At 37.9% G+C, this 16,152-nt stretch overlaps 1 protein-coding gene across 12 annotated transcripts in view; it reads right to left on the reverse strand.

Moving 5' to 3' along the window:
* Nucleotides 1–16,152, reverse strand: part of PICALM (phosphatidylinositol binding clathrin assembly protein) — a 124,741-nt gene that overhangs the window by 63,052 nt on the left and 45,537 nt on the right. For all 12 annotated transcript variants that reach the window (XM_037167617.2, XM_037167616.2, XM_037167615.2 and 9 more), the window contains exon 4: nucleotides 15,821–15,923. In XM_037167617.2, coding sequence (XP_037023512.2) covers nucleotides 15,821–15,923 — 103 coding nt within the window. The remainder of the gene's footprint in view (nucleotides 1–15,820; nucleotides 15,924–16,152) is intronic.

The raw sequence follows: 16,152 nt of genomic DNA on the forward strand, positions 1-16,152 counted from the left end.
CAGTGGATCTCAATCTCATTTTTCTAATATCAAGATATATTCCGTTATGAATCAAAATCTTAGATATAAATGATTAAATCTATAAATATATCCAATAAAAACATAAATAATGGATTATTTTGGTGTAGAAAAGTGAACTCTGTAGAAGAGTTTCCTTAAAGGACAAAAGCCAGACTTCTGGTCAAGATGGAGGTATAGGTAAATACACTTTGCTTCCTCAGACAATTAGAGCAAAACTTACGACAACTAAAATACAAGTACCACCCAAATCTGTCAGAAAATTGAGCTGTATGGAAGTCTGACAAACAAGGATTTAAAGAAGCCACATTTATCCAGACAGGTAGGAGGGGCAGAGACATGAGGAAAGGTGTGGAGAGATGGAGAGGCATAGAGACATAGGACAGGTAGTCCCACATCAACCGAGTGGTGGATAAAAATTGGGAGGGATACCTCAGGAGTGAGGGATCCCAGCCCCAGACCCTACCACCCACCCCAGTGTTCCAGTGCTAGGAAGATAAGTCCTCATAACTTCAGGCTAAAAAACCAGTGGGGTCCGGGACAGCAGAAAAAACTGCAGGATTCTCAGGAGACTCTTCTTAAAGGGCCAGAAACAGACATCAGAATAACGCAGACCCACCCACTCTGGGAATTCAGCACCAAGGCAACAGATGGAAGGGTACCAGTAACATAGGGGGAGAAAGTGAAGTGACTGACAACAGGGCAAGTACCAGAAGACAACTTCCTACTGGGCGAAACTCCAGAGGTGAGATAGCAGCACTGTCCCCTCTCCAAGCCTCCCCAACTATAGAGACAGAAAGCAGTGACATGGGTTCCCCAATCCTGACAATAACCTAAGGCTCCACCCAAAACAACTTACAGGTATACTTTTCTACAACAGAACAAGCTACTAAGACAGGGAGTCATAGCAGCTCTACCTATATTAGAAACAGACACAGCAAGGCTGCCAAAATGAGGAGACAAAGAAATATGCCCCAAATGAAAGAACAAAACAAAACTGCAGAAAAAGAACTAAACAAAATGGAGATAACCAATCTATCAGATGCAGAGTTCAAAACACTGGTTATTGGGATGCTCAAAGAAATCACTGGGTACACCTCAACAGCATCAAAAGACCCAAGCAGAAATGAACGTTACATTAAGTGAAATAAAGAAAAATCTATAGGGAACCAACAGTGCAGCAGAGGAAGCCAAGAATCCAATCAACAATCTGGAACATAAGGAAGAAAAAGGCATTCAATCCGAACAGCAAGAAAAAAGAATTCAAAAACTGAGGACAGACTAAGGAGCCTTTGGGACAACGTTAAACATACCAACAATTGAATCATGAGGGTTTCAGAAGAGGAAAAGCAAGAAATTGAAAACTTATTTGAAAAAATGAAGGAAAATTTCCCTAATTTGGTGAAGAAAATCGACATACAAGCACAGAAAGTCCCAAATAAGTTGTACCCAAAGAGGACAACACCAAGACCGATCATAATTAAAATGCCAAAAGTTAAAGATAAAGAGGGAATCTTACAAGCAGCAAGAGAGAAGTGGATAGTTACCTACAAAGGAGTTCCCATAGACTGTCAGCTGATTCCTCAAAAGAAACTTAGCAGGCTAGATGGGACTGGCAAAAAGTAATAAAAAGCAGGGACCTATAACCTAGATTACTTTATCTAGCAAACCTATCACTTAGAATTGAAGGGCAGATAAAGTGCTTCCCAGACAGGTAAAATTAAAGGAGTTCATCATCACAAGCCATTATTATATAAAATGTTAAAGAGATTTATTTAAGAAAAAGAATATAAAAACTGTAAATATTAAAATAAAAATAAATTCACAACTAGCAACAACTGTATATAAAACACAAACTAAGCAAACAAGCAGAACAGGAACAGAATCACAGATATGGAGATCATTTGGAAGGTTATCAGCTGGGAAAAGGAAGGTGGGGGAAGAAGAGAAAAGGTACAGGGGCTAAGTACAGATTTGTCAGTACAAAATAGAGAGAGATGTTAAGAATAGTACACGAAATGGAGTAGCCAAAAAACTTACATGCATGACCCATGGACATGATAAACTAAGGGTGGGGAAGGGGATGCTAGAGGGAATAAGGGTACCAGGCAGTTGGAGAAAAGAGTGAAAAGTTGGAATGGATAGATCTTCCAAACAAACTATCAACAAAGCTATTGTGGCATTGAACAATGCCCTAGATGAAATGGACCTAACAGATATATACAGAGCCCTTCATCCCCAAACGGCAAAATACACCTACTTTTCAAATGCACATGGAACATTTTCAAAGACAGACCACACCATTGGAAACAAAACAAGTCTCAACAAATTCAAGAAACTGAAATCATATCAAGCATTTTCTCTGACCACAAGGGACTCAGACCAGAAATCAACCTCAAAGAAAAAAAAAAAACCCCAAACACTCAAAATCATGGAGATTGAATAGCATGCTATTAAATAATGAATGGATTAAGAATGAAATTAGGGAAGAAATAAAAAGTTTCTAGAAAGAAACAAAAATGAACTCACAATAACCCAAAACTTATGGGACACAGCGAAGACAATCCTAAGAAGGAAGTTCATAGCAATACAGGCCTACCTAAAAAAGATAGAAACATTTCAAACAAACCACCTAACCCTACACCTGCAAGAACTCGAGGAACAAAAACAAAGACTGCCCAGAAAAAGTAGAAGGAAGGAAATAACCAAGATCAGAGCAGAATTAAATGACACAGAGACCAAAACCACAATTCTAAGGACCAATGAATCCAGGAGCTGATTCTTTGAGAAGATAAACAAAATGGACAAGCCTTTAAGCAGGCTCATCAAGAAAAAAAGAGAGGACCCAAATAAACGCAATCAGAAATGAAAGAGGAGAGATTACAACTGGCACCACAGAAATACAAAGGATTGTAAGAAATTACTACGAAGAACTGTATGCCAAGAAATTTGAAAACCTAGGTGAAATTGACACATTTCTAGAAAAATATAATCTTCCAGAACTCAATGAAGAAGAAGCAGAAAACCTGAACAGACCATAATACCTGATGAAATTGAAACAGCAATTAAAAAGCTTCCGACACACAACAGCCCTGGACCAGACAGTTTCACAGGAGAATTTTACAAAGCATTTAAGAAAAAGCTAACCCCCATATTCCATAGATTATTTCAAAAAATTCAAGAAGATGGACGGCTCCCAAACACTTTTTATGAACCCAACATTATCCTAATCCCAAAACCAGATAAAGATACAAAAAAGAAAGAAAACATCAGGCCAATACCACTGATGAACATAGATGCTAAACTCCTCAACAAAATATTGGCAAACTGCATCCAGCAATATGTTTAAAAGATCATACACCATGACCAAGTGGGATTCAACCCAGGGATGCAAGGATGGCACAATATTCGCAAATCAATAAACATTATACACCACACAAGCAAAACAAAACACAAAAATCACGTGATCCTATCAACAGATGCAGAAAAAGCATTTGATAAGGCACAGCATTAATTTAAGATAAAAACACTCACCAAAGTGGGAAAAGAGGGAACATTCCTCAATGTAATAAAGGCCAAATATGAGAGACTCAACATCATACTCAAAATGGGCAAAAACTTAGAACTTTCCCATGAAGATCAGGAACAAGACAAGGATGCCTACTTTCACCACTCCTATTCAACACAGTACTGGAAGTCCTAGCCACAGCAATCAGACAAGAAAAAGAAATAAAAGGCAACCAAATTAGAAAAGAGAAAACAAAAATGTCACTGTTTGCAGATGACATGATAATATACATGGAAAATACAATAGACACCACCAAAAAACTACTCAACCTAATACATAAATTTGGCAAAAAAAGCCGGATACAAAGACAACACTCAGAAATCAAAAGTGCTTTGTACACCAACAGTGAAACATCAGAAACAGAAATCAGGAAAAAAGTCCCACTTGATATAGCAACAAGAAAAATAAAGTACCTAGGAATAAACTTAATGAAGGAGGTAAAAGAACTGTACTCAGAAAACTATACGACACTGAAGAAAGAAATTAAGGAAGACACAAACAAATGGAAACATGTACCGTGTTCAAGGACTGGAAAAATTAACACCATCAAAATGTCCATACTACCCAAACCGATTTATAGATTCAATGCAATCCCTATTAAAGTACCCATGACATATTTCACGGATACAGAACAAATATTTCAGAAATTTATATGGAACCCTAAATGACCCAGAATAGCTGCAGCAATTTTGAGAAAAAAACAAAGTAGGAGGGATCACAATACCTGATATCAAACTGTATTATTACAAGACCACTGTAATCAAAACAGCCTGGTACTGGCATAAAAACAGGTACATACACCAAAGAAACAGAACAGAGAGCTCAGAAATAAACCTATGCCTCTGTGGTCAATTAATATTTGATGAAGAGGGAAGAATATGGAGTAATATGGAGTAAAAATAGCCTATTCAACAAATGGTATTGAGAGATCTGGACAGCTACATGCAAAAAAATGAAGCTTGATCACCAACTTACGCCTTACACAAAAATAAATTCAATGTGGGTAAAAGACTTAAATATAAGTTGTAACACCATGAAAGTCCTAGAGGAAAACATTGGCAGGAAAATCTCAGACATTCCATGCAGCAATATCTTCATGGATATGTCCCATAAAGCAAGGGAAGGGGAAATAAAGAAAGGAATAAACAAATGGAACCTCATCAAATTAAAAAGCTTCTGCATGGCTAAAGAAAAGAGCATTAAAATGAAAAGAGAGCCAACCCTATGGAAAAACATATTTGCCAATGACACCTCAGAGAAGGGCTTGATCTCCAAAACATATAAAGAACCTGCAGGACTCCACTCCAGGAAGAAAAACAACCCAATTAAAAACCGGGAAAAAGACTTGAACAGAGACTTCTCCAAGGAAAACATACAGAGGGCCCAGAGATACATGAAAAGATGCTCAGCATCATTAGCCATCAGAGGGATGCAAATTAAAACCACAATGAGATACCACCCCACACCAGTCAGAATGGCCAACATAAACAAATCAATCAACAACTGCTGGAGAGGATGTGGGGAAAAGGGAACCCTAGTGCATGTTGGTGGGAATGCAGACTGGTGCAGCCACTGTAGAAAACAGTATGGAATTTCCTCAGCAAACTGAAAACAGAACTGCCTTTTGACCCAGGAATTCCACTGCTAGGATTATACCCTAAGAGCCCTGACATACCAATCCAAAAGAACCTATGTACCCCAATGTTCATAGCAGCACAATTTATAATAGCCAAGTGCTAGAAGCAACCTAAATGCTCATCAGCAAATGAGTGGATCAAAAAACCATGGTACATTTACACAATGATTTGAAATTTATGTGGCAGAGAAAGAAGGAGCTTCTATCCTTTGCAACAGCATGGATAGAACTGGAGAGCCTTATGCTAAGAGAAATAAGCCAGGCCATGAGGGACAAATACCATATGATCTTGCCTTTAACTGGAATATAACCAACAAAAGAAAAAAGCAAACAAAATACAACCACAGACATTGAAATTAAGAACAATCTAACAACAGCCAGAGGGGAGTAGGGAGGGGACATTGGGGAGAAAGGTCTTCAGGAACTACTATAAAGGACATATGGACAAAGCCAACCCCCCTTGGGGAGGGGAGGGGGGAACAAGGGAAGGAGGTGGGTTTGGAGAGGGGAAATACAGACAACTGTAATTGAACAATAAAATAATTTTAAAATTTTTTGAAGAGTGAAAAGTTGGGACAACTATAATACCATTATCAATAAAGTATATATTTTTAAAAAGGACAAAAGCCATAAAAACAAAGGTAACAATTTTGATTGCAACAGACCTTAAGCTTTTAATGTTTAATAAAACAGAGAAAAGGTATTTTAACCCATGATAATTTACTTTCAATACACAAAAAGCTTATTTGTTAGAGTGTTTCCCATCTACCAATGAGCATTAAATACAATATTTCATTTGATTCTCACAACAATCCTAATAGATAAATGCCATTCAAGGTTTCCCAACTGTGCTGCAGTATACTACTATCTATTGTACAAACGGGTTACAGATATGCCAAGATCTTCATCCCTAATCATTTAGCTCAACCCACTGTGTCCTATACAAACAGTACCAGTTTGTGTGCCACAATGTTAAGAAAAGTTACCAAGCTGATAGGTATGTAATAAAGGAGCCTAGTTATTATGAAAAATTAATGAAAGTATTAGGGATATAAATGATAAGAAGGCCTGAGGTATGTAATCCCTTCTCAAATAGTTCAGGGGGAAAAAAGTAAACATACACAGAGAGAGAATATTAAGCAAACGTGACAAAATTTAAAAACTGGTGAATCTGGCCTAGCAGGTGGCTCAGTTGGCTGGAGTATCATCCCACACACCACAAGGTTGCAGGTTCAATCCCCAGTTAGGGTGCATATGGGAAGCAACTAACTGATCAATATCTGTCTATCAATGAATGTATCCTCGGGTGAGGATTTAAAAAAAAACTGGGGAATCTGAGTAAAATGAATATGAGTTACCTATATTATTTGCACAGCATTTCTACAAGTGAAACTACTTCAAAATATAGTTATTTTTAAAAAGTCAGCAAGCTGCCTGAAATACCTTCCTGAAGTCCCTCATCTAACTGGAGTAAAGCTAAAATTCAAACCCAGATTCTTCCAACTAAACAGCCTGTGTACTCTTAACACTATCCAACACAACAGAAAAGAATTAACACCAATAGAGAACTGGGCAAACAACACTGAAGGGCAATTAACAAAGCACAAGTGGCGTTTTAAAAAAGAAGCTGAATTATCAGCATTTATTAAATTATTCAATCAACTGATATAAAGTAAAGACCTAATGAAATACATTTTCAAAAGAATAGAAGAAATGCAGTGAAAGACATTTTTACCTTTATCTAAATCAATAATCTGACAAAACTTTTATAAAAAGCAATTTGGTGTTTTCCATTTAAATGTTAAATGTACATATATCCTCTCACCTACATCAATGCTAAGAAGTTACTCTTCAGAAAACTTAAGAAAGCAACCACATGCAAAAGGATAGCCAATGTATTGCTTTTATAAGATAAAAAATAAGAATAAACCACATGTACCTCTAGAACATAATTCTAGAGCCATTCAAAAGAATGAGATGGATATAAGTGCACAGATACTGAAAACATCTAAATTACATAGTAGGGAAGAAAAGTAGTCCTCAAAAAGTCTAAATATTGTAATTCCCTAAATATTATAATTCTCTATGTAACATTAAATAATAAATTATAATACATGTAAGCCTCTATTCCTTTCATACACATTTATTTCTATTTACAGAAAGCAGATTAGATACACTGAAATGTTATCTACCACCCTACCAGAGAGAAAGGGGGTTGGGGAGAGGTAGAAGAGGGTAAAGGGAGTATAAATGATAACAGAGGGCGATTTCTCTTTGGGTAGTGAACACAATACAATATACAAATTATAAATTATAGAACTGTATACTTGAAATCTTTATGACTTTATTAATCAATGTCACCCCAATAAATTCAATATAAAATTATTACCCTAAAAATACTGTAGTATTTGCTATGTAAGTCCTTTCCACAGTTGAAACTGTCTACTGAGGATTTTTGCCATGATATAATAAATTTTACCTACTGTCATGCCCTCAGTTTATACCCTATGTCCTATATTTTTTCTTTCTTATTTATACAATTTAGTGTGTGTGTGTGAAGGTATATGTATCTGTGTTTGTATGTCAATTCTGTGCTTCTTGGTAACTTCCACTCAGTTATGGCTCCTGTTGATTCACTTTTCTTTAGCATTACATGAGAGTATTTTCTTTCAAATCAACACTAATTATATTGTGCATGACCAAGGGCTGTACTCATACAAATAATAAAAGTTTGCTCTATTAAGTACAAAAATGCAGCAACTCTCCTCAATCTCAAAACTAACTCTCCAGATTAGGGGGGAGAAAGTTACTATTTTTAAAGTCTATTAATCTGAAATCTACAGCATATCCTGAACATCATTTTTACTAAACATACTTAATAGTGAAGTATTAATAGAAAATGGTTTATTTAATACGATATTAGGATTAAGAATCAGACTTCTCTAATATGATGATCTTCTCTACCATACTTTTTTTCCAAAGCAGGTGCCCTATATTTTTTAAGATTTATTATTTTTAGAGAGAGGGGAAGGGAAAGAAGACAACAGGAAGAGAAACATCAATGTGTGGTTGCCTCTCCTGCACCCCCTACTGGGGACCTAGCCAGCAACCCAGGCATGTGTCCTGACTGGAAACTGAACCAGTGGCCTTTTGGTTCATGGACTGGCACTTAATCCACTGAGCCACACCAGCCAGGGCTGTACTTTTTTAGAAAGTACATTAATATATAAAACAAAATCTATGGATTTTAATTTTGGTTAAATTCCAAGCTAATTACTTCTTAACTAATTTATAGTAGTGAATATGTAAGTTCAACTTTAAAATTCCTGAATAACTAAGAGGTTACGTCTATATTTATACTGAATTTTAAATTTCAGCCTAGTAATTTAACATTTCAAGAGAACAGTTTAAAGAACCATATTAACTGCTCAGACCTTTGAGATCTTTGGGCAGAAGTTAAACTTAAAACGGCATTTACCATTTTTGCAGAATATTTCTGCAAAAGCCAGATTCCCCTCAGGGCAGGCTTTCATAGCCACAAGGGTCATCAATACCCCCTAAGAACATCTTCAGTGGCTTTTTCCTGAGGTCTCGTCATATATCCTAAGAATATCCTAATAAACACTCTGAGGTTTAGAAGCACTGATTATATCACTTATGTGATTAGTTCATGGGCCAAGAAAACTATTACTTAGGGCACAGCCAAAAATAAATTCATATTCTGCATCCAAGATGAAAAAGAACCTTCAATACAAAACAGTAGTGAAAGAAAATAAAGAAGAAAAACATCTCATGTTCACGGATTAGAAATAATGTGTTAAGATCACAATACTCCCCAAACTGCTCTACAGATTCAGTGTGATCCCTATCAAAATCCCAGTTGCAGATATTGATAAGCTCACCCTAAAATTTCTATGCAAATAAATGAAAGTGATCCAGAATAGCTAAAACAACTATTCTTTCATTCTTATTGAAAAATAATTAAAACTGGAAAACTCACACTTCTCAATTTCAAAACTTATTACAAAGCAATAGTAATAAAGTATGGAACTGGCATGAAGATTAATATAGATAAAAAAAATAGAATCCAAAGTCCAAAAATAAACCTTCACATTTATGACCAGTTTATTTTCAACAAAGGTGCTAAAACCCTTCAATCGAGAAAAAACTGTATTTTCAACAAATGGTGCTGGGACAACTAACTGGGTTATCCACATATAAAAGAATGAATTGGAAGCCATATCTCACAACATATACAAAAAATAATTCAAAATGGATCAAAACCTAAATGCCTGAGCTAAACTATAAAACACTTAAGAAAAAATAAAGAAGTAAATCTATATGACTATGGAATAACCAATGTTTCTTTAGACATGATGCCAAAAAGTACAATAAGAGGAAATATATAAACTGGACTCAATTAAAATTTAAAAAAAACCTTTGTTTTTTCAAAAGATACCATCAAGAAAGTAGTAAAGATAAGCCACAGCAATGGAGAAAATATTTGCAAATCAACATATAATAAGGTACTGGTGTTCAGACTCTATTAAAAAATTATTGTAACTCAACAATAAATAGACACATAACCCAATTAAAATACAAGCAAAAGATTCAAACAGACAATTTTCCAAAGGAGATATACAAATGGCCAAAAGTTATAAAAAGACACTTAACATTAGCCATCAGGGAAATGCAAACAAAAAAATCATAATGATATACCACTTTATACCCACTCGGATAGCTATAATAAAAAAAGAAAACAGACAATAACAAGTATTGACAATAATGTATAGAAATCAAACTCACATACATTGCTGGTGGGCACATAAAACAGTTCAACTGTTTTTAAAGTTTGGCAATTCCTCAAGCTAAACATAAAAGTTCACATATGTTCCAGCAATTCCACTCCTAGGTACATACACAAAAGAACTGAAAAGAATTCACACAAAAACTTATTCACCAATTCTCATAGCAGCATTATTTCTAATAGTCAAAAAGTAGAAACCACTCAAATGTCCATCAACTGATGAATTAACAAAATGTAGTATAATCCATAAAACAGAATATTACTAAGCCATAAAAAGAAACAAGGTACTGATCTATGCTACAACTAGGATGCTACAACTTGAATACATTATGCTAAGTGAAAGAAGCCAGACGCAAAAGGCTACATATTATACGATTCCATTTACATGAAATGTCTGAGTAGGCAAATCCACAGAGACAGAAAGTAGACTTGTAATTTCCACACCAAAGAAGCAGTTAAAAATAAGGTATATCCCAGCTGCAGAAGTCTCCCAGGAGCAAGAAGACCCAGTCCCCCACCCAGCTCCTCAGCCCATGGTTCCAGAGGGAGAAGAAAAATACCAGTAACTTCTGGCTGTGAAAACCAGAGGGACTGTGGCTAAGTGAAATGGAGGGCTTCTGGAGTCCCAGATATTCCTCTTCAAAGGCCCTTAAACGGCCCACAAATGACCTATTCAAAGTTACTGAGTTCCAGCCCTGGGTCAGCAACTTAAAATACGCCAGGGGCATACAGGGAAAGAAGTGAACTGTGCTGCTTTGGGGCGAGGGATGAAAGGACAGCTGTCTTTCCCAGACAGAAGTGTTAGCAGAAGCCATTGTTCCTTTGCTGAGCCCGCCCCTTGCAGGCACTGGTAGTGCCATATCTGAGTCTCCACTAACTTGACTAATCCTGTTCAACCTGCCTTGCTGATTGCCAGAGACTATGTCCCACCCAACTCTTGGGCCCACCTAAACCACCTCCGGTGGTTTTTCCATACAAATGGTCTGTCTATCTTGGTTCATGCTGAGGACTTCCCTAAATTCTCTCAAAGGTTCCCCAAACAAGCAGCTCCCTACTCTCAGTGCACCCCATAACTCTAGCTAAGTGAACCAAGGCAGCAGCTAGATTCAGTTCACAGCTTGGCCTCACCTGGGCACCTCTAAGCCCAGATCAGGTAGCAGCCATCTGAAGACTGCTTTAATATGTAGTTCATGCCAGGTGGCCCTGGGGCAGGGTACACTTAGCAGCTGACTTGGGCCTGCACCTCCCAGGAGGACCCAGAGCCAGGACATCCAGTGGCAGCTTCAGACCACACCAGAGCACCATCCAACCACCTCCATGAATTATACACTCAAGGGGAAGACTGAGTGGGCACCAGAGACCTACTGAAGCAAGTTCTGCTCTGTGGGGTCAGCCCCTAAACAGCAACTCCTCTGCTGTAGTCCTGACCAGTCCTCCTGGCTGATTGACCTGAGGGTCAATCCTACCCAGTGAGATGCCAACAGCAATCGAGGCTCAACTACAACAGGAGAGTACACAGCTCACATGAGAGCACACCTGAAATACCTGGCTCAAATGACCTGGGGGGGGGGGTGCGCTGTGCCACTAGGCCCTACAGGACACCTACTACATAAGACACAGCAGCTCTACCTGACACAGAAACAAACACATAGAGGCAGACAAAATGGGAAGACCAAAAAACATGCCCCAAATAAAAGAACAGGAGAAATTCCCAGAAAAACAAAATGAAATGGAGACAAGCAAACGACCACATACCAAGTTCAAAACAATTGTTACAAAGATGCTCAAGGATTTGGTGAGAACTACAAGACCATAAAAAGCAACATAGAGAAATAGAGTTCCAGCAAAGATGGAGCATAGGTGAAACCCTCCGCTTCCTTGCACAATCAAAAGGAGGATAACATCCAATCTAAAATCAATAAACCACCAAAATCGCCAGAAAATCAAACTGCATGGAACTCCAACAACCAAGGAATTAAAGAAAAAAATCAATCAGAACCACCAGACTGGTAAGGCGAAACTACAGCTAACTCAGAGAAACCATGGTCGGTCGAGGGGAGGGGCTGACTGCTGAACTTGGCAGAGCTACGTGGGAGGGACTGACTTAGGGGGAAAACTGAGACTCAGAGCTTACAGTTGGCTAAGGCTGGGGTTCCCACCATCGAGATACTTCCAGTCTGACACCACAACAGTCTGTTGGAAAGTGCAATACAGAGGAACAGGCGAGCTGCACTGCTCCCTCTCTAGCCCCTCCCCCACAGACAGTGCAGCAAAGAGGGTTTCCCTGCCCAGGTGAATACCTAAGGCCCCACCCCCGTACAACCTGGCCCCACCCCCGTACAACCTATCAGCTGGGCTAAGACAAAGAAATACGGCTCAAATGAAAGAACACAGCAAAACCTCAGTGTGGGGGCAACTTTCTCGCAAGTCCCCCCAAGTACCACAGACACCAGTGAATATGACAGAGACATGATGTGATCTGCTTGGGGAGGAGAAGTGAGCTGTGGCCAGTTTCTCAGGGGAGACAAAGGCCAGCGGTGGCCAGTTTCTCTGAGGAGAAAAAGGCCCTGAGCCCCCTGCTCCAGGGCTTTTATTAGGTTGTAATACACAGGAATACAGGGCGGCAAGGACCAAACAGTAGGTAACATTTCAAAGAAATCTGAGGGCTTACTATGAGTCTGAGTTTGTCAAAAACAGAGTTTCAGGGTTTCCTGCTCGAACCCTTAACATATGAATGAAAGCACTCTAAGCAGAGCAGATTTCACAGGTTTATCAGGAAGTCTTTGTGATGCCAGATTTTTCCCCAGGACAAGCTCTAGCAAGGCAAGGAGCTGCACCTCTCCCCAACAAGTATTCAGGCTCAAGGGGATCCGAACCAGGGAGCACTTCTCCCAGAGAACATGGGGACTCGAGCTTTGTCAAAACCGGCAGTGGGGAGTCCATTGCTCTTTGTTGCACCCCCTCCAATCCTTCCATGAAGGCCTCCCAAGTGATCAAGTCTGGCTTAGGTTGCCCCCCACTGTGAGAAGTCTTACCCGTCATTGACTTCTGACCAAGCTTTGGGGGCAGGGAGAGGAAACTGAGGCAGCATTTGCTACCAGAGATAAGCTTTGTCTCCTGCTCACATTCCAAAGGTCGTCCCTCGCCCTTAGCCACAAGGGTTAGAGATACAATTCCTAAAACTAGGCAGAGCCGTCTACACCTCAGAACTAAGTGATGAAGAGATTGCCACACTGTCTGATGAAGAATTTAAAGGCCTGGTAATCAAAATGCTCACAGAACTGATTGAGCTTGGTCGATAAAATTAAAGAACAAATGAAAGCTACCCAAAATGAAATAAAGCAAAATATTCAGGGAACCAACAGTGACAAGAAGGATACCAGGATTCAAACCAATGATTTGCAACAAGAAGAAGAAATAAACATCCAACTGGATCAGAATGAAGAAACAAGAATCCAAAAAAATGAAGAGGCTGAGGACTCTCTGGGACAACCTGAAATGTTCTAATATCTGAATTATAAGGGTGCTAGAAGGAGAAGAGCAACAGCAAGAAACTGAAAACTTATTTGAACAAATAATGAAGGAAAACTCTCCCAGTCTGGCAAAGGAAATAGACTTCCAAGAAGCCCAGAGAGTCCCAAAGAAGTTGGACCCAAAGAGGAATACACCAGAGCACATCATCATTAAGTTACCCAAGGTTAAAGACAAAGAGAAAATCCTAAAAGCAGCAAGAGAAAAGGAGACAGTTATCTACAAAGGAGTTCCCAGAAGACCATCAGCTGATTTCCCAAAAGAAATCTTGCAGACTAGAAGAGGCTGGAAAGAAATATTCTAAGTCATGAAAGGCAAGGACCTACATCCAAGATTGCTCTATCCAGCAAAGCTTTCATTTAGAATGGAAGGACAGATAAAGTGCTTCCCAGATAAGGTCAAGTTCAAGGAGTTCATCATCACCAAGCCCTTATTATATGAAACGTTAAAGGGACTTAATCCCTTTTGTTGGGGATTAAGTTGTCCCCAACAAAACCTATACAATGACCCATCAAATGACAACAAACTCACTACTATTACCAAATAAACCTAAAAAAAAAGAAAGAAAACAAAAACTAAGCAAACAACCAGAACAGGAACAGAACCTGAGAAATGGACATCACACAGAGGGAGGTCAGTGGGGAGGGAGAAAGGAGGAATAGGGGTGAAAAGGTACACAGAAAAAGCATAATTAGTAGGCATAAAATAGATGGGGAGAAATTAAAAATGGTATAGGAAACAGAGGACTCAAAGAACTTTCACATATAACTCATGGACATGAACTAAGTGGGGTGCAGAATGCTGGAGGGTTTAGGGGAGCAGGGTGAAGGGGGGTAAAGAGGGAAAATTTGGGAAAACTGTAATAGCATAATCAATAAAAATACTTAAATAAATAAAATCTTTAAAAAACAACATAGGAACCATAAAATAAAACCAGTCAAAAAAGAATACAGTAACTGAAATGAAAAGTACACTAGAAGGAAGCAACACAAGATTAGATGAAGCATAGGATCAAATGAGTGATTCAGAAGAACAGGTAGCAGAAAACACCCAATGGGGGGAGGGGGGGTTTAAAATGTGAGGAGTCTTAAGGACCTCTAGGAGAATAACAAATTTAACAACATAAGGTGACTGAATGGATAAGAAAACAAGACCTTTATAGGATGTCTACAAGAGATTCACTTCAGATAGAAAGACATATAGACTAAAGGTCAAGGGATGGAAAAGATGTTTCATAAAAATGAAAAAAAGATGGGGTAGCAATTCTTGTATCAGACAAAACAGACTTTAAAACAAAGGCTGTAACAAGAGACAAGAGGAACCCAGGAATTCCACTTCTGGTTATTTTTCTGAAGAAACCCCTAACTCTAAACCTAAGACATATGCATCCATGTGTTCACTGAAGCATTATTTATAATAGCCAACATATGGAAGCGAACTAAATAAGTGTCCATCAATAGATTAATGGATAAAGAAGTAGTGCATATATACAAGGGAATGACTTGCACCACCCCTGCAAAAGAATGCAATCTTGCCATTCTGAAACAGATATACCTACAGGGTATTGTGCTGAGTGAAATAAGTCAGAGAAAGACAACTGCCAGACAATTTCACTTAGCATGTGAAATCTAAAAAAATAAATAAATGAATAAGCAGAACAGAAACAGACTCATGGATACAGAGAACACTGTAATGACTGCCAGATGGGAGGGGTGTTGGGGGCATGGGTGAAAAAAAGATGAAGGGATTTTTAAGTACGAAACTGGTAGTTACAGAATAGTCATGGTGATATAAAATATAGCACAGAGAACTTAACCAATAATACTGAATAAACAATGTGTGGTGTCTGATGTGTACTAGTTTTATCAGGGTGATTACCACCTGAAACTAATATAATACTGAATGTCAAATGTAACTGAAAAATAGAAAATTATTTTTTTTAATGTTATGCTTTGGTATTTGATAGTAGTGATGTTGTAAAACTTTGTAAATATACTAAAAACTACTGAATTGTAAACACTAAAGGGTAAATTTTATGTCAGGTGGACTCTATCTCAATAAAATTATTACAAAATTTAAATTATCCTAGTGCAAATAGTACCCAATGTATATCTTCAAGAAAAACTGAAGTTCAATCTTTTTAAAGTGATCTCGAAATTCCATAAAATTCATAATCTAATAATTTTTTATGGTTTACATTTTTAAATATGCAAATCCATTAGATGTCAAGAAAAAAGAAAGGAAATAAAGATTAACTCACCCTCTTTTCACTTTTGTGAAATCAAATGCAACTTGTCTGTATGAAACTGCTTTTTCATTTAGATATCTACTATACCGCCTAATAAATGTAGACATGTCATATCCTGTAAAAGAAAAATAGAAAGCTTTCATAAATTATTAAAATTTCAGTTCACTTAGAAAACCAACTCATTTTGTCCAATGACCATAATGTCTTGATACTCAAACTCAATTTTGTGATGTAAATTAAATGACTAATGAATAATATCAGATTAAAATCTCTAAGACTTCACATTTTTAAGTGAGATATGTTGTATATCGCTTTGAAAAACCTTCCCCCTTAGAATTTCACTA

This window comes from Artibeus jamaicensis, unplaced genomic scaffold, assembly GCF_021234435.1.
Source record: "Artibeus jamaicensis isolate MK-2021 breed Jamaican fruit bat unplaced genomic scaffold, CSHL_Jam_final contig_64, whole genome shotgun sequence".
NCBI lineage: Eukaryota > Metazoa > Chordata > Mammalia > Chiroptera > Phyllostomidae > Artibeus > Artibeus jamaicensis.